Genomic DNA, 26,655 nt, shown 5'->3' with positions numbered 1-26,655 from the left:
CAGTGTAGCTGTCCGGATGTACACAAATAAAACAGACAAAAGACACATTAAAATCTAGGTTTCAAATATACACTCACAGAGAAGTTTCCATGGAGTTAAAGCAATATTGTAGGGGGGGGGGGGTCGGGGAAAATGAGTTCAACTTATCCGGGGCTTCTAATGGTCCCCCGCAGACATCCTGTGCCCGCACAGCCACTCCCCAATGCTCCGGCCCCGCCTCCGGTTCACTTCTGGAATTTCAGACTTTAAAGTCTGAAATCCACTGCTCCTGCGTTGCCGTGTCCTCGCGCGGGCACAGGATGTCTGCGGGGGACGATTAGAAGCCCCGGGTGAGTTCAACTCATTTTCCTCTGACCCCCTACAGTATTCCTTTAAGAAACCACAGAGAGAGTGGTTTCTTAACTCCATGGAAACTTATCTGTGAGTGTATATTTGAAACCTAGATTTTAATATTTGTCTTCTGTCTGTTATTTTTTAGAACCATCTCTATAGATATGGTGCCTGATGAAGGGAATTGGTTGTGTACTATGAATAATTACTAGAAGATTAGCAGCAAAGAAAATATTCTCATACTTTTATTTTCAGGTATATAGTGTTTTTTCTAACACTTAGTTGGAGAGTTAATGGCTTGTTTGCATAGAGATAACAACTGGAGTTTCTTAACTCCTCCTGTACTGGAAACAATTAGACTGATGTATCTGATCTTAATGTTTTATTTCTTAGCTGTACTACACATACAAATCATAATATAATCATTTTTTTTACGCTTCAGTGTCTCTTTGAGCCAGACCATATCTTTATTGGTTTCATGAAAGCATTACTTTGATGTTCATGAGGACCACCTACACCTACACGAATGGAAAAAAGTTTTTGAATATATTTTTGTACTGCAACATTGTGTTCATTTTTCCTGAAGGACAATAGTTCTCTCCAAACAAGCAAATGTGTATAGCGGGTGTGGTAGATCACCCATAAAAGGACTTTCTTTTTTGCTCTTTTAATTGTAAAAAGGGTTCTCCCAAATAATTATCACCCGGATGTACAAAAGACAGGAGCGGGCAGCAGGGATATGCAGGTCCTAGGTACCAGCAGCATAATTACGCATTTCGATGTTACGACGTCTTTGTCAGATAACGCTGTGGTACAGCGTGTTTGTACATGGATATGAGCGGTTTTTAGGACAGCCGTAAACAGTGGTCGGCGCAGGTAGTTCGAGCAAGACCACGGGAGAAGGAGAGACTTCCAGCTGCTGGCCACAGTGCTGAGAAGAGACATGCACAGCAGGAAGGAGGATCCCGCTCCTGACCTAAGTGATACGCACATTTTTAACTACTATCTTGTAAGTGACTTTCCTACTGCAGCTTAATAAATCAGATTTAATCCTCTATCCTCATATGAGAAGAGGCTAAAGTCTGGCTGGTCTCTCTGGTATCCTTCTTGTTAAATATGCAGATCCCGTCTCACCCGAGTTGACGCTGAGCGGTCCAGCCTTCTGATGGCCTGCCACTTATATGAAAGGTACCTGGGTAGTAGCCAGTCAATTAAATATTTATGTCATACAAAAGGAATAGAGTATCCAGGAGCAACTCGCCATACAATACTTCAATTAAGATTCCAAACTTTAATCTGTTCCGGTTTCATCCACCAATTGGTGGATGGAGTTACAAGGGGGCGTGGTCTTTAGTATATCAGAGCGGGATTAGGTATTGGGGGTTAGACGGTCTCGAGAAAGCCCTCATTGAGGGGCAAAACGATCGTCGACCAGCCTCCGCACTGCCTTGTACCACCTCCTGAATTGATAAGTATTGCCCGATTGTCTTTTACTTCAAATGCTTTTATAGAAGAAACAGATTAAAGTTTGAAATCTTAATTGAAGTATTGTATGGCGAGTTTCTCCTGGATACTCTAATCCTTTTGTATGACACGATTGAATCTCTTTTCATCTGGATGTTGCACCGCTGTTGTTGTTGCTGTGGATTGTGAACTTGTAAGGCATAGGTGTGCACTCGCTCTCACCTCTTTTGCTTTATTGAACAATTAAATATTTATTGTCCCACAATGTCTAACACTTGAAAGGGTGGGACATGGTGGCCATCTTGGAAAATGTACCTGTGGATCTTAACCACTTGCTGACCGCGCACTCATAACGCGCGTCGGCAAAGTGGTAGCTGCAGGACCAGCGACGCACATCTGCGTCGCCGGCTGCAGGCTAATTAATCAGGAAACAGCTGCTCGCGCGAGCGGCTGCTTCCTGTCAATTCACGGCGTGGGGCTCCGTGAATAGCCTGCGGGCCGCCGATCGCAGCTCGCAGGCTAAATGTAAACACAAGCGGAAATAATCCGCTTTGTTTACATTTGTACAATGCTGCTAACAGTAGCAGCATTGTACTAGATCGGCGATCCCCGGCCAATCAGCGGCCGGGGATCGCTGTCACATGACAGGCAGGAGCCTGTTAGAGGCTGCACAGGACAGATCCGTTCCTGTGCAGCCTCCGATCTCCGGGGAAGGGAGGGAGGAGAGGGAGGGGGGGGAATCCTGCGGTGGAGGGGGCTTTGAGGTGCCCCCCCCCCCCCGCAACACCCAGGCAGAGAGGAGCGATCAGACCCCCCCAGCACATCATCCCCCTAGTGGGGAAAAAAGGGGGGCGATCTGGTCGCTCTGCCTAATGTTTGATCTGTGCTGGGGGCTGTAGAGCCCACCCAGCACAGATCAGCGAAATCAGCGCTGGTCCTTAAGGGGGGGGGGGGGGGGGGGAGGGGTAAAGGCTGAGTCCTGAAGTGGTTAAAGCGGACCTGAACTCAGAAACTCCTCTCTGTTCTAAAAGATAAGCAACAGCATTAATAACCTCTAAAGAAAAACATTTCTTTGTTACAGCTGATGCAAATCCTGCAATAACTCTGCAGTGTGTCTATTTCCTGCTTTTATGGAAGCAGACATAAGGTTAACATCCTGTGTTTACAAATTAGCTGCTCTGTGGAGGCAGCCAGCTGAGAGATCAAACCACACTTATGATTAGTCACAAATAAGGGGGAATTAAGACAGGCTTAACTCTATAAATACATACAAGGTGCATTTTTATGTTTTCCTTCTGTCAAAGTGGTGCTGGAGAGAGAACATTAACAGTGTGACGTATAAGAGGAAGACCAGATACCAGAGAGAGCCACTGACTTTAAGGTCTTTTTTGGGGTGCCCTGAATCTTTGTCTGGGTTACCATGACTGCAAATAATAGTTTCACATATAGTTAACTTTCATGATAACACAATTTTGTTTTTCTACACAGTACTAGAGGGGTTTTCAGCGTTGTAATTAAGTGCCCATTAGTGGAACCATAACTATCAGGGCAATAGCACTAATTTCTCCACAGAGACAGCATCATTCTGCTCTAATCAGGTTCTCTATAGCTAAAGCATGGGCCTGCACAGGGGAGCAATACTGTGATTGGCTGATTAAGTGCATAATACAAATACTTTTGCCTCTCGAGGGGAAACAAATAAAATGTATGATTATCATTCTGTTCTAGCATGGAACACCACTGTGATCCTGCTGAATGGGACCACTACAGTTAAGTTGGGAATACACAATGAGATTTTTCAGTCGATTTACTGTCTGATCTTATTTCCGATCGATTTTCTTATCAATTTCCATTCACTTCTATGAGAAATCGATCAGAAAAAAAATCAAAAATAGGATCTGACATGTCGGAAATCATCTATCGAACCATCTATTTGCTGAAAAAACTTATGTAGTATTCACAGCATTAATGTGCCCACTAAAAATGCAATCTTGATTGTACAATCTGGAAGGGAGACATGACAAGAAGGCTTGTACACTCTATCAGGACAGGAGTAGATAACAGGTGAGATATATAAACATTTCAGCATAATCCACTTGCATCCTTGCACTGTAATGGGCTGAGGCAATAGGGAGGAATATAACAAAGGGGTATAATGCAGCAAAGGCCACTGCAATAGGGAACAATCAGTAGGGGTCAATTTAACAGAGGACAGTGGAATAGGGGCAGTTTACCAAAGGTCATTGTAACAGGGGTTGATTGGTATAGTGCAAGGTACTACAAAAAGGTGCAATAAAACTGAGGGCACTATAATACAGGAAGATGATATAGTAACACAATCAGCTTGGTTGAAAAAATACATCCATCCATCAAGGTCAACCATGGGAAAAAAAAAGTAATCAGGCACATTTCTGTCTGGCACCCTCACATAGCGCATTTGATTAAGGAGAAGGCAAAAAAAAAAAACAATAACTTTACAAGGCTTGGACAATTACCTTTAAAAGTAAAACAATTCCTTCCCATTCCTGGCAGACTTATTGAGCCCCTGAGCTTTTTAAAGGGATCCTAAACTGTGAAAAAATGAAAAAACAAATCTGGACTTACCTGGGACTTCCTCCAGCCCCCTCCCCTCCCCCCCCTGTAGACCACAAGATCCCTCGGCGTCCTCTGGGTTCCCTCCGTGGTCTCGCTGGTGGCCCAGTGAGCCTGGCGACTTTGGGAGAAGACTTGTGCAACTGCGTATGCGTGGCCCATCTGTGCACCCGGCCATAAGCCTCCAGCTCAGTTCAGTCTTTCGAGAACGGCGCATGCACATGAGGCTTACGACAACATGCACGTGATAGAGACGGGTGCTTGGAAGGGCCGTGCATGCGCATGACTTCTCCCAAAGTCGCCAGGCAGACAGGGCCACCAGCGGGACCATGGAGGGGACCCAGAGGACACCGAGCGACCTAGCAGGCTACATGGGGCTGGAGGAAGCCCTAGGTAAGTTCATTTTTTTTCCCCCACTGTTCAGGGTCCCTACCACAGGTTATGTCCCCTTTAAAAACCACAGCAATTTTCGCATATCATGCTCCTCCTTCATTTGTCAGTAACTTTATCACTACTTATCACAACAAAATGATCAATATAATTTTTTTTTCACCACAAAATTAGGCTTTCTTTGAGTGGTACCTTTTGCTAAGTATCATTTTATTACATACGCATTTTAAAGGGAATAAGAGGAAACAAAAATGATAAAAAAAATCATTATTTCTCAGTTCTCAGTCATATTAGTTTTAAAATAAAATGTGTTACTGTAGATAACACCCACACTTTATTTGTCCCATTTATTACAACATTTAAATAATGTTCCTAGTACAATGTATGGTGACAATATTTTATTTAGAAATAAATGGGTATTTTTTCCCTAATTTGTAAAAATAACAGTGATATACACTTATGACATACATATTAAAAAAAAGCTGAGTCCCAAAGGTAACCATTTATGATTGTGTTTTATTAACTATGGGGAGTGGCCAAAAGGCCAATTTTAGTTTCAAAAGTTTTTATTGAACAAAAGCTCAAATTATAAGTGTACAGCATTAACTTTAACCCCTTCAGTGGGGACGTGAAAGAGAAATTTCTTTTGAACAAAAATATTAATATACAATATTCCACACATAATTGAAGCTACGGGTATAAGGAACAGCACAGGAGGCAGTCCAAAGGGAAAAGCATTATGTCCAGATTGAGGCAAGATATTCTTAGTAGAAGTAATAATTAGTGCAAGTTATGGGGTAAGTACTAGAGACCTTAGTCCAGGGTTGTCAGTATAGTCCAGCCATGGTTGCCAAGTTTTAATAAACACATCCATATGATCATTGACGATAGCAATATGTCTTTCTGAGATTAATATTTCTGTAATAATCATGATTGTCATATCTAATGAAAGAGTTGGGGTTTGCCACATTCTTGCAATATGTAGTTTAGCTGCTTTAGCTATGTGTTGTGCTAACCTGTGTGGGGGGAATTTCCAACCTTTGGGTTTGTGTCCTAATAGCAATACAAATGGATCTGGGGATATGTCTTTTTCCAGGACTGAGCTAATGAGCGAGGAGATTGAGGACCAAAAGACCTTAATTTTCGGACAAAACCACCATATTGAGAATGGTTACCCTCTCTTCCACAGTGTCTAAAACATGCCTTTGGCCTGCTGCTGTCCATCCCATGCAGCATGGTCGGCGTGATATAGGTTCTATGAAGGACCTTCAGTCCTGTCTCTATGTGTGAGAAATAACTGCTACCTCTATTGATAGTGAGACAGCATTTAGTCCATTGTGGTAAGGTTAGAGTGGTACCAAAATCTAATTCCCATTGTAGCATGGGTTTCAGTTTGGTAGGTTATAAGGCCAATTTTAAAGGATATCCGAGGTAAAGTCACTATATGCAGCTTTACTTACCTGGGCCTTATTCCAGCCCTTAGAAGTCTGTGTGTCCCTCGCTGCAGCTCCGGTCCCCTCCTGAGGCGATGGTTTGAGTTCATGAGCGGGTGCGTGCCGTTGACAATCATGCTCCTGGGAGCATTCTGTGCATGCACAGTGCTACTGCGCTGAATGACCCTGGCAGCTGCAGCGAGGGACACACAGACTTCTAGCCAGGCATGCTCGAATGTACCCAAATTCGATTCGAGTACATTGGAATTCGGGTCTGGGTCAAATTCGGATTCACCCGATTCGAATGGACTCAAATTCGATTCAGGTGCATTCATTCGGATCCGGGTCAGGGGAAATTCGGCTGTGAATTAGTGATTCAAAACTCGCCGAATTTAAGGGTTCATTGCAAAGCCCCCTGAAATGCCAGAATCACCAAATTTGCAGGTTATGTTAAGAAGAAAAGTGGGAGCAAGGGGAACATTTTTTTTTCAAAAATACCTTATACTTTTTGAGAAAATCGATTTTAAAAGTTCAAAGAAAAAACCGATACATTTAAATGCCGGTCAATGACAGATCATGGGAAATATTTCCCAGCAGTTAATAGCAAAGGCCCCTTACATCCTAGCAACACCAAATTTGAGTGGTTGAGCCTTAAAAGAAGCACTGCCGTGCGAAACGGCCGTCAGGCTGCCCGTATCACACCCTGCGCCCACTGCCATCGACACACCCATGGTAGGACTGTATTGTTCTCAATCTTTAACTGTTTGCTGCATGCATTCTATTTTTGAGCACAGTCTGGAATAAACGCAATTCCCATTTACTGCAGTGCCGCATGTTTTTCATTTTCTTTTTGTGACATAGAAATTGCTGTTGTGCCATGTCATCTTGAGCACGCAATTGGGAACATGGGTGTCACTTCAAGTCTATCCTGCCATATTTAAAGGGCAACTTCTCCAGTTAGTGCCGACCACTATACTGTCTTTCTACATTGTCTTGAATTGCAACACCAAATTTGCAGGTTATGTTAAAAAGATAGTGGGAAACAATATTTAATTTTTTTTTAAAAAAATGTTTATTTTTGGAGATGTTCTGAGTGTGGGAAATCTGAAAAAAAATGACGTGGGGTACCCCCTCCCGAGCCTCTGTAACCCCTTGTCCCCCATGCAGGCTGAGATAGCCAGAATGCGAGCCCCGGCCGACTGGGGCTTCGCACCCTGGGCTATACCAGCCCACATGGTCCATGGTATGGGGGGGATCTGAGAGGGAGGGGCGGCCAAGCCTCCCCCTCCCCCCCGGAGCCCTTGTCCAATCCATGGACAAGGGGCTCTTCCTCACCTCCGGTGCACCAGGAGGAGGTGGGGCGACGACTCCCAGGAGAAATAAGTCCAACGTATAAAGTATGCTCTATCTAGCGATCTTCAATTACTTATGTATTGGAAGAGAGAAAGAAAGCCCTCATAACAAGCACCACTTGAAAAAATACAAAAAACTTTATTTCACAATTTAGATAAAGGTATTTGGAGACATAATGAGATTCAACATGAATTAAAATCAATTAAAATGTACAGCAAAGACCATTCCCTGTAACAAAACAATCATCGATGCATATAATAATGTATAAATCCAGCATCTGAGAAATAAATCACAATACACCTGATAATAGTTTGGAATCAAAAACCAGCATGATGGGCATCTATCATAGAGCCCACCAATACTTGAACCCGGGTTCAGTAAATAAGTGAAGGAAGGGGGGTATACCCCAAAGTGCAAAAATTGCTAGTGCAAACAATGTGTAATAAATAAAGTGACAATAATATCTGAAACAAGTAAACCTGTATATTCTGGAGCAGCCTGTGAACTAGGTGCCTACAAAGAGGAATGGAGAGAAGCTGTGCAAAAGGAGAAAAATACTTATCCCCAGGTAAGGAGTGGATGAATCAGATGCTGGAAGCAGGGAAGAGCCGGTTCTTTTTGTATTGAATCAAATGAACTGGCTCTGAATCGATTCATTTGATTCAATACAAAAAGAACCGGCTCATTGATGAGCCGGTTACTATACCTTAGAATGCGTCCTGTGCGGATGCGTAGCTGCCGGCTCCCGTGATCTCTCCCCACCTGCCTGCACCTGTCACCCTCACCTAGGGTGGCACCCGGTGCACTGGGTGCCAGGCTAGGTGAGGGTGACAGGTGAGGAGGCGGGGAGGACAGTGGGAGCCGGCGCTATACTTAGGCAGGACACATTGTAAGGTATAGTATTGCTAATCGCCATGGGAGATCTTCAATCAAGTAATTGAAGATCGCAAGATAGAGGATACTTTATACGTTGGATCATTTCCGAGGATATTATTGCTGTGGGAACATTTTTTTTAAAGGTACAGGTAAGTATTTCTAGTTAATTAAGATTATTAAAATACTTTTCTCATCGTCGTGTTTTTATTTCATTTAACCCTTTGCAGAAATGGGTAAGGGGTACTTTGTACCCCTTTACTCATTTCTCCTGGGAGGGGGGGGGGCGGGCATCTGGGGTCCACGTCTTAAAGGGGGCTCCCAGATGCCACCATGAACCCCCCCAGGGAGTCGTCGCTCCACCTCCTCCTGGGGAACCGGAGGTGAGGAAGAGCCCCTTGTCCATGGATTGGAAAAGGGTTCTGGGGGGAGGGGGAGGCTTGGCTGCCCCTCCCCCCCCAGAGCCCCCCCATACCATGGACCATGTGGGCTGGTATAGCTCAGGGTGCGAAGCCCCAGTCGGCCGGTGCTCCACATTCTGGCTACCCCAGCCTGCATGGGGACAAGGGGTTACAGAGGCTCGGGAGGGGGGACACCACGTCATTTTTTTTTCAGATTTCCCACACTCAGAACATCCCCAAAAATAAACATTTTTAATTAAAAAAATAAATAAATATTGTTTCCCACTATCTTTTTAACATAACCTGCAAATTTGGTGTTGCTAGGATGTAAGGGGCCTTTGCTATTAACTGCTGGGAAATATTTCCCACGATCTGTCATTGACTGGCATTTAAATGTATCGTTTTTTTCTTTGACATTTTAAAATCGATTTTCTCAAAAAGTATAAGGTCCTTTTGAAAAAAAAAAAAGTCCTCTTGCTCCCACTTTTCTTCTTAACATAACCTGCAAATTTGGTGATTCTGGCATTTAAGGGGGCTTTGTTATTAACCCTTAAAGTCGGCGGGTTTTGGGCGACGGTAGCCGAATCCGAACGGGTTAAAATCCGTGATCACAGCCGAATTAGAGAGGCACTATTCAGGAAAATTCGACTTCGAATTTGGGAGCAAGATCGCTATTCGAATTCGGCAACCATGAAAATCTACAGGATAATTCAGGTACATTCGAATTCGAGAGCCCTGGTGAGCAACCCTGCTTCTAGCGTGTGGAAGAAGCACTAGCTAAGTAACGCTGCATATAGTGTCCTTTTAAGAGCAATGTAAAAGGCAGGCATTATTTTTTGGGCAATATAATGGAGGACACTATAATAAGGAACACAAGGGAGAGAGGGCAATACAAATGGAGGTAAATAAAACAGGGTTCTGTAACTACTACACCAAATATCGCTCCCTAAAACCATGACAGCTTCTACTACAACCCCCTATCCTCTTCTGACCCCACTCAACAAGACGTTCACAAATACCATTGATAAACCCAGAACAATTTTGACAGTGAAAAATGGAACATCAGGTGTCAGTACTAGGGAAGGTCAGAGAGCAGCTAATTATTTGGCTTGCATCCACATTTAATGCAAAATGTAAGCAGTTTGGAAATGGCACAGTCAAATGTGCTTGCTGATGATTTTGATTGGTCCAGTTCCAAGCTGCATACAGTTTGCTTTACCTTTGCATGCCAGGAGGAATTATAATCATCTCATTTACCATATCCAGTCACCAGTGGCGTAGCTAAGGAGCCGTGGGCCCTGATGCAAGTTTTACAATGTGCCCCCCCCCCCCCAAGCACCCCCCCCCCCCAAGCACTCTATACATAACAATTGATACAGGGCACCAAAACCTGCCAAGGACAACCACAGTGTCAGAGGAGCAAGGAGGGGATGGGGAACTGTTTGTTAGTGATTACCACTATTCAAAGTATCTATAGAAGTGATTATTATGAGCACAGGACCAATAGAGAGCTAATACTGCAGTTGAGGGAGGGCCTTTCGGGGGCCCTCTAGCCCAAAGGGCCCTGATGCGGTCGCTACCTCTGCACCCCCTATTGCTACGCCCCTGCCAGTCACTTATCTTACAACTCAACACAAAAGTTATACCAGGTCTATGTTTACTTACTGGAATGTGAAGGTGGTGCCATCGCCTCCATCACTCCCTCCTGTATAACAAGAAAAATTATAATTTATCATCGGACCACAGACAGCTCCATACATGAACAAACATTTGAGGCTAATTTCACACATGGTGCGGTGCAATTTTCCTGCGGCATGACAATCGCACTGCACCAATTCCCCTTGCACATTAACCTGGAGCAGACTGAGGTGACACGGTAATATGTATAGGTCCACCCACCACTGGACAGGAAGTACATTACTGGGTTAGCGTCACTCTGCACATGCGCGCTGCACTGCAACAGTGTTTGACAGTTCATACATATTGCATTGCCATCGGCTATCATTGCTGCATAGTCCGTGTACGGACTATGTAAGCACGGACCATGTGGCAATACACCGCAGACTTTGCGGCAGAGATTAACTACTTCCGTTGCACCGTATCGCGTAGCATTAAGTGTCTAAGGCGCCATAGACTTTTAATTATCTTAGAGGCACCTTGTGGTAAAAAATGATAACACAACACAGGCCAAACTGATATGTGTATAACAGGGTGTATAATTACATAAACACATATAAGTACTAAACAAACCATTCTGTGATTTAAAGAGTGACCTCAGTAAGCAGAGCCTAGATAACAACCTTTGTTTTTGTTTTGTTTGTTTTGTTTTTTTCCTACAGATTTCAATCCCGTTTTAAAATGTGACTAAATTACTTGAAGCAGTCCATCAGGAGCTCAAATAAAAAAAAACAGAAAAACAAAAAACAACTGTGTAATTCGGCCGCCAACAACATCTGAAGCCCGACGAGTTACACGGGGACAAAACAATTAGGGCTCATTCACACTGAGTGAGTTGCAGTGAGTTTTGACTCACTGCACATGGTGTGCATTTTACAAGGGAACATGAAAGTCAACAGACTTTCATCTTACCACTCACACTACAACAGTGAGTTGCTGTGCAGTGCATTTCATATTGTCAATTTAGCACAGCAACTCACAAACCTACACATACGTTTTTTTTTTTATTCATACATTTCAACTCACTGACTAGTGTGAATGAGCCCTTAGGGCTCTGTGGTACTAGTCATACCCAGCCCACATGGTACATGATAAGGGGGCTCTGTAAGTGCTCTTTCACATCTGCGCAAACTTTGAGCGTTTTAATGCAATGCTAAAGTTTGCGCTAACCAAGGTAAGATGAAAGTCCATAGACTTTCATTTTACCTTTCACACCCGACGCACGCACCCGGGAGGCGGCATTTTCTGTCGGGCTCAATTAATTACTACCGCCGCTTATTGCGTTGCACCGCAGATACCCGACGACACGCTGCAGGCTATCAACGCGTGCAGGAGAACGGCTCCTGCATGCGTTGTCTGATGTGAAAGAGCCCTGAGAGAGGGGCAGCAATGCCTCTCACTCTCCTACAGAGGCCTTGTTTGTATGACAGACAAGGGGCTCTTCCCCACCTCCAGTGCTCAGGAGGGGTGGAAGTACATATGTCGGGGGGAGGGGGGGGATTACGTGGAATCTGGGATACCCTTGTAATCAGATGTCCTGCCCCGTCCAGGGAAATAGGTCCCTTTTGACCCTATACCTATTTAGTGTTTAAAAAAATAGATTAATACATTTTATTAGGGGAAAAACATACTTCTGTATTCTTCTATTTTTCATCTGTCACTTCTTTCTTTTACTTCTTGCTTCCTTTTTTTTCTTTAAAGCGGTAATGAAGACCCCCCCCCCCCCCTTCCCAAAAAAAAAGGTTTCACTTAGGGCCTGTTTCTACTCACGCAGATTGGATGCAGAAAAACTGACTCCAATTAATGTCTATGGGCCTATTTCCACTAAACGCGATATTTCTGATACAGATTTTCCCATAGGTATTCATTGGAGTCAGTTTGTATGCATCCATTCTGCATGTAGTGGAAACAGACCCTTACCTGGGGCTTCTACCAGCCCCCTGCAGCCGACCTGTGCCCATGCCATTCCATTTCAAAACGATCCTCTGCTCCCCCGCTCACTTTGACTTCACTCAGAGGGTGTCCACTGCGCCTGCGCTGCCCTGGTCGTGCGCATCCTCATTCATGCTCCCGTTGCCGGGAGCATACTGTGCAGGAGCAGTAGAGATTTTCTTGTATTTTGCCTGCGCAGGACGCTCCTGGCAACAGGAACATGTAAGAGGATACACGTGGCCAGGGCGCAGTGAACGTCAACTTAGAAGTCGGCTTCCACTGTATGAAGAAGTGAGCCACGGCGAGGGAACATAGGATCGTTTTGAAACGGTGTGGGCACAGGTCAGCTGCAGGTAAGTAAAACTTTTTTTAGAGAGTCTTCAGTTCCGCTTTATGGCTAGATTCACATTGAGACATTATGGATGCACGTTATAAAGTCTTATAAGGCTGCTTACCACACTGCAATGCATGCAGTGAGGTAATCTTTACACGTTAACAGGTACAGGGAAGCATACTTTCATTGTCTGTATGCTTCACTGTACCTACTGTGACGTAACATGACTATAACGTGCGGATTCCGATAAAATGCCACAGATCTCTGGCGTGAAACAGCCGAGGACCCCATACCCGCCAGTACCTCTCTCCATCATCTTGCAGTACTGATACCTGTATTTTAACTATTTGCTGGATGTGCGCTGCCGCTTTGGCTCTTATTTTTAACTATAATGTGACGACAGACTTTGGCAAGCTGCACTCCATTGAATTTCTGTTGTGGTCTTCGGCACTGACACTTCCTATTATATGTTAAACCCAGTCTCAGCTGACCGTCCGACACATTGATTGTATCCCAAAAATTTGATTGTCTGTATGCCAGAGCAGATTGAGAGTTTGCGCAGGTTGACCAGAAAGTGGTGTGTGACAAGTAGTACTGCACCTCCCCTGCTACTCCCGCCACACACACTCTCCCACATATCTGCCCCAATGAATAGAGTAGACATGCAGTTACATGGAGGATGGTGGGCTGGACGGAGGCAGGGACAGATGTAGCCTTCCTTTTTGTAGCTAGGCGGTTTTACTCATTAAAGTTATAAATGAATAATGATAGCTTCTGAAAAAACAAAAGTGTTTTCCACAGCAACTGATGGAGATCTCCATTTAATTAATTCAGTGTAGAATGGCAAAATATGGAAGCTTTGCAAAACTAAAGCCAAATATTCTTATAAACCATACCGTAAAATAAATATATCATTTGAATACAACACCAATTATAAGTGTAAGAAATTAACGCAAATGTGTAAAAATAAAAAATGTTATGAATTCAGACAGTAACAATCCTGTATAACTCACCGATCAGCCTCATGGTCAGCTCTTTCTGTGCTTGCTGCTGTGTTGCAGGGTGGAAGGTCCTACAAATGTAGGTCACCCCATCATCTTTCACTGTTGACTTGAAGGTCAGAGCACTAGAATAGTAGTAAGATGAATCATGATCATCCTCTATTAGCTGATGTGAATACTTCTCATTGTGCTGCTGCTCCTGGGTCTCCGATGGCCAGGTGATCAGCACTGTTTCTTGGCTGTCTTTGCCCCTCCTCAGCCACATGATGGATAAAGGGCCTGGCTTAAAATTATTGATTGCACAAATGAAAGTCACGTTCTCGTGTATCTGATGGTCAGTTGCCTTAATAGCAGATAATCTGGGAGGCACTGAAAAATTAAACAGCGTATAATCCAATTAAAGGACTGGCAAACTTTAACTTAAATATATTGACATAACATATTGTATATCATTGCTACACTAACCCTTTTGTAATTTAATGTTATGAAAGGATTGATTATTTAGACATGCATAGTATTCAGAATATGCTTCCTAAGACAGCTATGACATCAGTACACTGTGGTGAAGTCCCGACTCGTCTGAGCAGCTTATCTATGGACACATTCAGACAAAATACTTTCTGTGCGTTCATGAAAAAAAGGGAGTGCAGTAAAAAGGGCACTGTGGGATAGCAAATTGGTGCAGGTGGATAACAAAATCAGGATAAACATCATTAATGAAATTGGTTAACAAAAAGTACAATTTTAACCACTTCAGGACTACGGTGCTATACCCCCCTAAAGACCAGGCCATTTTTTACTAAAAGGGCCACTGCAGCTTTAAGGGCTTGCTGCAGGGCCGCACAACACAGCACACGAGTGATCACCCCCCCTTTTCTCCCCACCAACGGAGCTCTCTCTTGGTGGGGTCTGATCGCCCCCCAGATGTTTGTTTGTTTTTTTACTAATATTTATATTATTTTTTTTAATAAATATATGTTTTGTTTTTGTTTTTTTTTGCTCACCCTCCTTCCCTCCCTCCCCTGGCCAGCCTATCACACAGATCGGCGGTGAAAGGCTTCAGCCTATCTCTGCCGATCGCTCCTGTGTCCCACAGGGGGACAGCCGTGACTCACGGCTGTCCCCAGGTACAGCGCTGCTGCAGATCACAGCACTGTACTAAGTAAAAAGATAGCACTTTCACTGCCTAACAGTCTCCCGAGCGGCGATCGACACTGGGAGACTGAAGGCAGAGCTACACGCGCAGCCTGTGTACGATCTCCTGCACAAGCCAGCTCCAGGACCTGACGCCAATTGGCATTAGTTGGTCCTGGGGCTGCCGCTGCAGTCACGCCCCTTGGCGCGACACGGTCTCATTAGGTGGTCCTGGGGCTGCCTCCGCGGTCACGCCCATTGGCGTGACACGGTCTTAAGGTAGTTAAAATAGACGGGAAATCAAATCAAAATATATTTACTTCAAAAACCGTTACATAATTCAAGAATACAGCTTAACCACTTGAGGACCGCTATGTTAATCCTCGCTAGTGACCAGGCCATTTTTTACTAAATGGGCCACTGCAGCTTTAAAGCCTTGCTGTAGGACCGCACAACTCAGCACACAAGTGACCCCCCCCCATTTTCTCGCCACCAGCAGAAATTTCTGTTGGTGGGGTCTGATCTCTCCCCCAATATCTTTTTTTTTGTAAATATTTTTCTTCTTTTATTAAATACATTTACTTTTTTAATACATGTTTTAATTTTCCCTCCCTCCCTCCCTCCCCCAGGCAGCCTATCATAGTGGATCACTCCCGTGTCCCCCAGGGGGACAGCCGTGTCACATGGCTGTCCCCAGTACAGCGCTGCCTTAGATTGCAGCGCTGTACATAGTTATTAGACAGCAGTATTACCGTCTAACAGTCTCCGAGGAGACTGAATGAGGAGCGGAGCTCCGTCATCCAAATGGAGATGCGTGCGCATCGGCGCACGTGCCCTCTCCTGCTATCCCCAAAGTAAGCCATTCACGGCGTGGAGCGGTCAGGCAACAGGTTAACCTAACCCTACTCTCACAAAGAACTCTCCCCTGGGGGAGCCTAACCCTAACCACCCCCCCCCCCCTGGTGGAGCTATATTAGAACTTGAGTGCTATTACACTACTATTGATTGTTCCTTGCTCAATTTTGATGTGCAGATACACGTTCAATTTCTAGCCTACTGATGTTGTGGACTCTGTACAATACCTTGAAGTGCTTAGTTAAGCCATAATTGCACAGCAGATGTGAGCATTGTCTGCGGAAGCCGTGCAAAACCATAGTCTATACAGCTTTCATAGAAGTTGAAGTTATTTCATCAGCTACTGCATAATGGAGATTATCCCTAGCAGATTTGTATATAGAGGCTCTACCATCACATGAAGAACTGCGATATCTTGAGTTTTATTATCCAACAGATCAATCACAATCACTTGGCCAAGGAAAGTGTTTTGTATGCGTATGGATGTGAGGAGCGCTCCAATCAAAATAGGCATTGTTTTTAGAGGAGATGGAGTTGGGATATGGGGGTTTTCATGTGCTTTTGATACCAGAATAAATTTGATATGCATTGTGATTTTTCACTGGTTCCCTGGTTTGTAATTCAATAGTATTGGTATCTAATTACTCCCGTTTTTAGGGGTAAATGCATCATTAATTAACCAGTTCACCGGATGTTGTTAGACATGTCTAACCCTAATAACCCATCCCGGTGGTGCCTAACACTAACCACACCCCTGGTGGTGCCTAACCTTAACTACCCACTAGTGGTGTCTAAGGGCCTTTTTACACTTAATCAGTTGCTCTGATTAAAAAGAAAACTGAAAGAAAACTGATTTTCAAAGTAATGCCCATGTTTTCCTATGGCACCTTTCACACTAAAGAGACTCTGAAGCGAGTCTAAATTCTCTTTTTTAACTTGTATTCATTTTAAGCACCATAAGCCATGCTAAACCGCCGCTATGCCATGGCAAAACAAAGGGTTTATATCCCCAAATCCCCTCTCCTGTGTTCGGGTAGTCCTTCTTGCTTGAAGCAGAGCTTAGGGCTGTAACTCTGCCTCTTAGCACGTCAATCCCCGCTGATCGCCGCCTCTCCCTGCCCCTCTCAGTCTTTCTTCATAGAGAGGGGCGGGGGAGAGGCGGAGATCCACCGGCAGATTGACGCGCATGGAGGCAGAGCTGCAGCTGAAAGCTCTGCCTCCTCCAGCAGCAAAATCCACGACCAAGAAAGTTGAAAGAGGGGATTTGGAGGGTATAAACCCCTCGTTTTGCCGCGGGATGTCCGCGGTTTAGCAGGGCTTATGGTGCTTACAATGAATACAAGTTAAAAAAGAGAATTTAGACTTGCTTCAGAGTCTCTTTAACGCGCTTTAACTGAAATCTTTTTCAAAATGCACTGCTATGGAAAAAACGTATACTAACGCATACTAACGCACACCAAATGATTAAGTGTAAATGGGCCCTAACCCTAACCTTTTTTCTGCTTTGGGCGCCGTATTAGCGATAAATGCATTCCAGTCTATGGTGACGGCTAAATCGTCCACTCTCAGTCGGCGCCCTTTTTTCCTGCTTCCCTTTCTGTTCACATGACCAGTCAGCTCAGCTACCTCACACAGAAATTATATGGCACATCTGTTCACTACAGATACGGTTAGAGAGTGTTATGTCCGCTAAGATCCTTGCAATATATATAGTTATCTTGCAAGGATATTTTTCACAAAGGTGTACATTTTCTTAAAAAACATTTGAGGCCTCAAAAATGTAAATACAAGCTCAGAGACGGGGGACGTCTGGAGGACGTCAACCTCATGTATAAGTCAACCTCAGTATATTACCCTTTTAAAGGGAAACTTAAAGAAAACCTGTACTGAAAAAAGTTCCCCTGGGGAGTACTCACCTCAGTAGGGGGAAGCCTCTGGACCCTATCGCGGCTTCCCCCGTCCTCCTGTGTCCCACGGCGGTCTCGCTGCAGCCCCCGGAACGCACAGGCGACAAATCAGACAGCCTGTTCAATATTTACCTTTCCAGGCTCCAGCGGGGGCGCTGTTGCGGCTCTTCTGATGGAGATAGGCGAAAATAGTTGATCTCTGTCGGGTCCGCTCTACTGCGCAGGCGCAGGAGACTTGCGCCTGCACAGTAGAGCGGCCCGACGGAGATCGGCTATTTTCGCCTATCTCCGTGGGAAGAGCGGATACTGCGTCTGCGCTGGAGCCTGAGAGGTAAATATTTATCATCATCAGTATAAATTAAAATTCATATGTACCAAAATAGTTTAATCATCCAATTAAGTAATTATTTGATCGTTCACTAGAAACAATCATGCACATCACTTCACACAGCTTAATAAATAACACCTTTGAGCTTCTCCATCCAATTAGTAGACAAACAAAGGCCAGCAAATTACTGTAGGGTAAAGTGTAGATAAATAAGCACCAGATGCTGGCTGTTCAGTAGACTCACAGTGTTTGCCCCCCTTCCAGAGTTGTGCTCACGAGAACATGTCAAACTTGTCAGGAAGAAGAAAGATGGAGCACCAGCTCTGCTTGCTAGGGTTTATTGCAATCTCAATGGCGATACAGGCATACCAGTAGGATAGGTAAGGATACCGGCCTAACAGCCGTTTCGCGGCAACTGCCGCTTTCTCAAAGGCAACAGAGGAATCAACCGGTTGATACCTCTGTTGCCTTTGAGAAAGCGGCAGTTGCCGCGAAACGACTGTTAGGCCGGTATCCTCACCTATCCTACTGGCATGCCTGTATCGCCATTGAGATTGCAATAAACCCTAGCAAGCAGAGCTGGTGCTCCATCTTTCTTTTTCTTCCTGCCACAGCAAAATAGTAGTTCCGTGGTCTTAGATTTGACAAGCTCCCGGTTATCAATAAACCTCACATTGCCTCTTTAACCACCACCTGCTATTTCCAGCTCAAAAATATATTCCGTATCCGTCCCTTCCTCACACAAGAGGCCACCAAAATGCTTGTTCATGCCTTAATCATCTCCCGCCTAGACTACTGCAACACCCTGCTCTGTGGCCTACCAAAAAACAGGCTAGCTCCTCTCCAATCCCTTCTAAATGCAGCGGCCCGCCTCATTCACCTTTCCACACGCTCTTCCGATGCAGCCCCACTGTGCCGTTCTCTCCACTGGTTACCCATTACCCAGAGGATCCAGTTCAAACTCCTGACTCTAACATACAAAGCCCTCCACGAGTTGTCTCCTCCATACATCTCCTCACTAATCTCAAGATATTGTCCCTCCCGCAACCTTCGCTCCTCCCAAGAAATTCTCCTGGCCTCTAAGCTGATCACCTCCTCTCATGCTCGCATCCAGGTAGTTACACGAGCATCAGCCCTTATCTGGAACTCTCTTCCACAGCCTGTACGTCATGCTCCAAACCTGGACATCTTCAAACGCACTCTTAAAACACACCTTTTCAGACAAGCTTATAACATTCTATAGCCCTTTATTTACTTATTTGTCACAATGTAATCAGAGGCAAAGAATCACTGCCTCATCCATCCTCCACCCCCTTACCTAGTGTGTCCCCCACTACCCATTAGATTGTAAGCTCGCAAGGGCAGGGTCATCCTCCTAATGTTTACTGTCTTTGTAACAATATTTGTGCTGCTTGGAACTCTGCTGTATATTTGTTAGTTGTATCTATGTTCCCCTTGTCGTCTTATTGTGCTTTGTAAAGCGCTGCGGAATATGTTGGCGCTATATAAATAAAAAATAATAATAATAATAATAATATTACCTCCTGTGAGCTAGCACTATATTTCAGGTATATCTTCTATAAAATTAAGCTTCTTTAGCAGCTACCCTGTATTATGAACGCTTCCAAAGGAAAGGTCTTCTGCACGTATGAACATATTTGCCTCCTGAGTTTCCCGAGTGCCCCTCATTGGCATTTCCTCCTACACAGAGGAGCCCTAGCCGGTGTTTCACTCTAAGCCTCCCTGCACTACAAGACCACAGAGCAAGTACTTCCAGGTATCACGTGACATCACTTACAGGGAACCCAAGATAAGAGACAGATGGAGCTCCTGCCATCAGGAGCACACGTACTGGCTGGGTATGGCGAGACTGAAGCCTTACTTTTGGAGCAGACTGAAGACCAACGGAGCCGGGAAGACGACATGGAAGCCCACCAAGTACATGGGGCTCGAGGAAACCCCAGGAAAGTATAAATTCTGTTTTACTCATCTCAGGTACACTTTAGGGCCATTCTTACACCTGTTTTTTGCATTGCATTGTGATGTGCTGCCTTTGCCACATTGCACCACAATTCAAAAAACTTCAGTCATATGACCCTGCAGCAGAGTGTGCATCACCATGCCCTCCACTCAGTGACATACCCTTAGCTGGACAGGAAGTACGTCACTGGGATTCCCGTGGGCCCATGCAGGAGTGCCACACCTCGCTCCGTTTACACTACTCGTGTCGCCTATAGACTTAAAGTGGACCTAAACCCAGGACATCCTCTCTGCTCTAAAAAACAAACAACAGCATAATATCCTTTACATAAAATATTTTTTTTTAACCAATTACTCCACTGCTACAGTATATTTATGTCAGCTGTGGCTTCCTCCAAGCCACAATGACATAGATATACTGACTTGTTTGCAGCCCTGCCGTGCACGATCGGGTGCGCTTCAGAGCGCACCCCCGGCACTGTCAGCTGCATTACTAATTGGCGAAAGGGAACATGTTCCCTTATAGCCAATTAGTCCACCCCCCTCCCATGAACGATCGCTGCAATAGTCAACTGCACCGATCCTTCAGCTGTCCTACTCTGTGCATAAATAGTTACAAAAAATCCTCCAGCAAGCAGCCTCACTCGCCTTACCTCGTTCCTGCGACTATCCTGAAGCCCGAGCCTCCGATCCCTGCTCTGCAGTCAGCCCCGCTATGTCAAATATCCGGGTCATCAAGCCGGGACCGGATATTCGGCATAGCGGGGCTGACTGCAGAGTGGGGATAGGAGCCTCGGGCTTCAGGATAGTCGCAGGAACGAGGTAAGGCGAGTGAGGCTGCTTGCTGGAGGATTTTTTGTAACTATTTATGGGGGGAATGGGGGAATGCTGATCCCAGGGGCACATCTGGCTATAATTAGGGGCACTATTCTTAGGGGAGCATCTGACGATCTATGCTGGGGGTGGCAAATGCAGGGGACACATCTGACTATACTGGGGGGGGGCTTATATTGGGGATATATCTGACTATGCTGGGGGGGGCTGATACTAGGGACACATCTGGCTATCTATTCTGGGGGACATATTACTAGTGGCATGGTTTTTATGACAGTAGCACTTTTTATTTTTAAGCTGGAACCGATAAAACCGATAAGAATAAGCTGGAACCGAAAAGAAATCATGCATTTTTAATTTTTTCCCTCTTTTTTTCCCATTAAAATGAATAGAAAACAACTACTTTCTTAGTACAAAATACTCCTTAATGAAAGCCTAGTTTGTCTTGAAAAAAACGGTATATAGATCATTTAAGTATCATGAGTAGGGATAACGTTATTGCTGATTAACTAGGGTCATGGCTAAAACATCAAAACGGCTCTGGTCCATAAGGGAAAACAATGTCTGGATGCGAAGTGGTTAAAGCTTTCAGAGCTACTGCAGTTTTAGTTACTTCCTGCTTTCATGGAAGCACATACATGGTTAACCTCCTGTGTTTACAGCACAAATCAGACAGAAGTGTCAGCTCAAATTACAGTGATTTATTACTTGCAGATAAGGGAGAATTAGACAGCCTGTTATCTCTAAATACAAACAAGCTGAGTTATTCCCTGTTTTACTTCTCTTCTGTGGAAAAGTTGAGGGTTTTTTCCAGAGCAATTTTCACCTTTCAGTGCTCCTCCCTTTCATTTACCAAAAACTCTATCACTACTTATCACAACAAAATTATCTACATCTTGTTTTTTCCCCCCACCAATTAGGCTTTCTTTGGGTGGTACATTATACTAAGAATTATTTTATTCTACATGCATTTTAATGAGAATACTTGTTTCTCATTTGTTTGCCATTAAAGTTTTAAAGTTTAAAGTTTTAAAGTGCATTTTTTCAATTTTGCATCCATCAATTAAAAGCCCAGGTTTTCAAAAATAACAGTAATATATCCTCCAGACATACATATTAAAAAGTTTAGTCCCTAAGGTAACTATGTAATTTTTTTTAAAACTGTCTTTTTTTTTTATTAATGCAAAACTTTTTTTTTTTTTTTTTAAATAGGAGAATGTGGGATCTAAAGGGTTCATTTTAAAGAGAGCCCGAGGTGGGCTCATGGGGGGCTGGGTGGATCAGGTAGCCCAAAAAAAAACAAAAAAGGAACTGTCAAGTTCTCAATCTGCATATCAAATTTTATTGGTAAAAAAAAACACTCATAATCCCATAAAACCCCGCTTCCCCCCTAAAAAATCCTGCCTGGACTTAGGAGCGCTCCTCACATGCACACCCCAATCACACATGAAGCATATTCTCTGGCCAGATAAAGTGCTATTCTGCTACTGTGGCATACGAACAGTTCCCATATATTTCCAGCATGAATATCATAAATCTTGGTCTTCTTAAAAGTTCAAGTGTCCTAAGGGTGGACTTCCGGATCAAAGGATATGTCCCTTACACCTCGCTCAACCCAGCAGCGCGTCCGCAGCGGGGAGCAGTGAGTCAGGCTTGCAAGACATCAAACTGTCAGCCGGGAGGTCCGGAGTTCGTCGGAGCGCTCAGGTCACGTTGCAGGTTTTAGCCCCACCCACTGACGCATTGCGCCCGCCCACTGCAGGCTTCATCAGTGTGAGAGAGTGGGCAATAGCAGCTGGGGAAACCTGCAGGAACACCCCAACATTTGTCCCATTGCCGTCCGAGATAGCGACAAATAATGTCACTAATTTGGGGGGTCATAGCGCGGTGGTGGAGGGACACAGAGGCATGTCATGAGGCAGATAACATGCCTCTGTGTCCCATCTGCTTCCCCCCTCCCCCAAGGAGCCTCCTCTGGATCTCTTTAAAAATAAGTGTAGGTCTTTTTATTTAAAAAAAATATGTATGGAGGTGTAATTTTTCTATTTGGCCACAAGATCCTCGGGAGTTACTTTCCTGTGCATACTATTAGTACGGAAGTAATGCATGGATGTGTTCTGTTATTACAATGACCACCGGCATCATATTGACACAGGGACTTCGATTAATGAATGGGAACTGCATTTCCTCTCCAAAGATCGGTGGTGCGGGAGCGAGCAGGAGTGTGCAGTGGCAATAGACAAATATCCCTGGGATATTCAGATGAAGACCTGCAGGGCGTAGATAAACTGCATGCTGTGCAGAATGTAGTTAAGCGTTTTGCCTGCAGTAATGCGCTGCAACCCTTGTGTCGGATCTGATGCTGATGCTTCCAGCGCACCGCATTAGGTGTGGAAGGCTCCATACACTTGCATTGCACTTGTGGCACTCTGCGATAAAAAAGGGTAATGCAACACAGTTTTGCAATGCAAGTGGAAGAGGAGCCCAAGAGTTTTAGTAAACCAGAAACTGAAGTCTGACAGTGACGACAATGGTCCAAATCTAATGCAGGAACATTTCATCCGTTTGTTCATGTCTGCAATAAATTTAATGAAACCAAAAGTCTTAGCTGCAGAGAAATTGTTTTACAATAAATCAAGCAATACAGAACTATACTATTTTCTATAGGTTCCTAGTATGATTCGGTAGGAAATTTGCCAAGAATCCAGTAAACTGGGTTGTGCATATATTACTTCACAATCTGTATGCTGTTTGGGGAATTGTGACTGAGGAGTCTGATCGTTGTCACTCCATTTATCTCAAGTTTAAAGTAAACCTGTAACGAAAAAAGTGCCCCTGGAGGGTACTTACCTCAGGAGAGCCTTTGGATCATAAAGAGGCTTCCTCTGCCCTCCGCAGCAGAAGGCATCCAGTTCTGGCTCCCCCATAGATTTACCTTCTCGGAGTGAGCACATGTGCAGTAACCAATCTCCACTTGGGCTCCAGCGAAAATAGACTAGCCCAATCGCGTCCCCTCTACTGCACAGGTGTGAACCATCTGCGCCTGCGTATTAGAGTGGACCTGATCGGGCTCAGCTATTTCCAAGGGGAGAGCCACTATTGCGCATGTGAGCACACCAACAAGGAAAATTTATGGGGGAGCCAGCGATGGATGCCCTCTGCTGCAGAGGACAGAGGAAACCTCTTTATGATCCAAAGACTTCCTCCTCCTGAGGTAAGTACACCCCAGGGGCACTTTTTTCTTACAAGTTTCCTTTAAAGGATACCCGAAGTGACATGTGACATGAGATAGACATGTGTATGTAAAGTGCCAAGCACACAAATAACTATGCTGTGTTCCTTTTTTTCTTTCTCTGCCTGAAAGAGTTAAATATCAGGTATGTAAGTGGCTGACTCAGTCCTGACTCAGACAGGAAGTGACTACAGTGTGACCCTCACTGATAAGAAATTCCCTTTTAGTGCTTTCTTGCTCTCAGAAGCCATTTTCTGCTAGGAAAGTGTTTTATAGTTGGAATTTCTCATCAGCGAGGATCACACTGTAGTCACTTCCTGTCTGAGTCAGGACTAAGTCAGCCACTTACATACCTATTATTTAACTATTTCAGGCAGAGATAGATAAAAAGGAACACTGCATAGTTATTTGTGTGCTAGGCACTGTGCGTACACATGTCTATCTCATCATGTCACATGTCACTTCGAGTATCCTTTAAGCAACTCACACCCTCAGATCTCCAAGGGCATGCTTGAGTTTGTAGCACTACGGCATCTATAGTGCTGGGTATGTAGCAGAGACATCCCCAGCTGTTGAAATTGCTGCTAATGTTATCCAGCAACACTGCTGAGAATGGCAACTGAGTGCTGAGCTCACCAGAGTCCTGCTTGTGCAGCAGCTGCCTGATGACCCTATTCACATCCTGGGTGGAGGCTGCTCTGTATAAACTTATCAGATCCTTCTCCATCGGCTCATAGCCCACAGAGTGCATGCTGCTGCTGATAACGTAGGCTAAACTACAGGACGCAGAAGCTTAGTTGATAGACTTGCTGGGCAAACAGGGGTAGGGACTGGGGAGGGAGCATAAATCACCTCCCATAATGCTAGCAGCACAAAGATGTATACTGCCTGCAGACAACGCACTACCTATAAAATTTGGAAGTGTTAAGCAGATCTCGCAACGCCATGTGAGATGACAGCCGGGAGCTCACCTAAATTAGCCAGGCAGATTGCCTACAAGACGCTAGGAGAACACTGTTGAGAGACCATTGTACCTGATCATATGTATTTGCAAAGCTACTGTTTCTGTGTGCCTGGACAATAAAGAATATGATTGTGTTTTTGGCACATTATTGTGTGCATGGATTCTGTAAATGTAATGCACTATTTTTCTGTGACAAGGCTGTTGCACTTTCTTGTTGGTAAAAATCAATAAAATTCTTGCAAAAGAAGAAATGAAAAAGATTATCTTCGTTGTCTTGGAATGTGGCAAAACAGAATGAAAAGGAAATGTGTTCAAGTCGCTGGTAGTGTGTTGCGCCTGTGCAGTACTACCTGCACAGGTACAGAACATCCCTCGGCAACATGACTGCGACCATACCATACTGCGCATGCACAGTATGGAGTGGCCCATCTTCGGGAGCACTCGGGCTCCTGAAGACTTCAGAAGCCTCGGGCAGCGGCAGAAAGCAGTCCCTGACTCATCGATTGGGGACTGCTAACAGGGGAGCCAGCGGTGGAACGCATGGACCAGGAGGGGAATGGGAAGGCTCTATAGGAGCCAGAGCCTTCCCTCTCCTTAGGTAAGTATCTGGCTTTTTTTTAAATTTACCTTCCGACTCTCTTTAAGTGGATGTCATATCAGTCATTTGGTGCAGATGTTGAAAATGTGTAAAAATGACTCCTGCTCTGTGAGTTAATAATGGCATTTCTGGGCTGTTTGTACCCCAGAGTACTACTGTTATGGGTGAAACAGAGTGCATTTTGAGTTGACATGAGTTTTCACAATTCATAGAAGACTGAAGGACCAATTTTAATAACTTAATAAAAGTTGTATGCAGCATTGATGCATTGTATATTTATGGCATTTTAAAAACAGAAATAAAATCTCACTAAGGCCTCTTGCACACTACATGCAATTCCTATTTTTTATACGATCTGATTTTTTGATTCCGATTAAAAAAAGTACTGCATGCTGCTACGTTTTTTAATCTAAACCAAAAATCAGATTGTATAAAAAAAAAAAAAAAAAATCGGAATCGCATGTAGTGTTGCTTGTTGCCTGACATGAAAAGTGCAGGCAAGCGAAATACCAGTGAGTATTTTGACCACATCATCCTCTTTATGCGTGTTGTCTTACTCCAAGCTGTATAGGCTCGAAAGCCTACTACCAATTAAGCATATTAGGTGATGTGCATCTCTGTAATGAGAAGGGGTGTGGTCTAATGACATCAACACCCTATATTAGGAGTACATAATTATTAGGCAACTTCCTTTCCTAATAATTATGCACAGTAATAGTCACCTGCACACAGAGATATCCCCCTAAATAGCTAAAACTAAAAACAAACTAAAAACTACTTTCAAAAATATTCAGCTTTGATATTAATTAGTGTTTTGGGTTCATTGAGAACATGGTTGTTGTTCAATAATAAAATTATTCCTCAAAAATACCACTTGCCTAATAATTCTGCACTCCCTGTATTTTGTTAAAAAAATATTTCACAGTTGATATTATGTAAAGAGTGATAATTTCCCTTTAAGAAAGCGTACCTGTCTCTTATATGGAGGTACTTACAACTGTGTTTATCTAAATAAATAGCAGTGCCCGCAGTGTTAATTTGGC

The 26,655-nt window shown here is 44.2% G+C and overlaps 1 protein-coding gene across 2 annotated transcripts in view; it reads right to left on the bottom strand.

Moving 5' to 3' along the window:
• LOC137538938 (uncharacterized) overlaps nucleotides 1-26,655 on the bottom strand; it is a 194,529-nt gene that overhangs the window by 4,680 nt on the left and 163,194 nt on the right. For both annotated transcript variants that reach the window (XM_068261377.1, XM_068261378.1), the window contains 2 exons: nucleotides 13,793-14,149; nucleotides 10,502-10,541 (listed from right to left, as the gene is read on the bottom strand). In XM_068261377.1, coding sequence (XP_068117478.1) covers nucleotides 10,502-10,541; nucleotides 13,793-14,149 — 397 coding nt within the window. The remainder of the gene's footprint in view (nucleotides 1-10,501; nucleotides 10,542-13,792; nucleotides 14,150-26,655) is intronic.

This window comes from Hyperolius riggenbachi, chromosome 11, assembly GCF_040937935.1.
Source record: "Hyperolius riggenbachi isolate aHypRig1 chromosome 11, aHypRig1.pri, whole genome shotgun sequence".
In the NCBI taxonomy this organism is placed as follows: domain Eukaryota; kingdom Metazoa; phylum Chordata; class Amphibia; order Anura; family Hyperoliidae; genus Hyperolius; species Hyperolius riggenbachi.
This window is presented reverse-complemented; position numbering and strand designations above follow the sequence as displayed.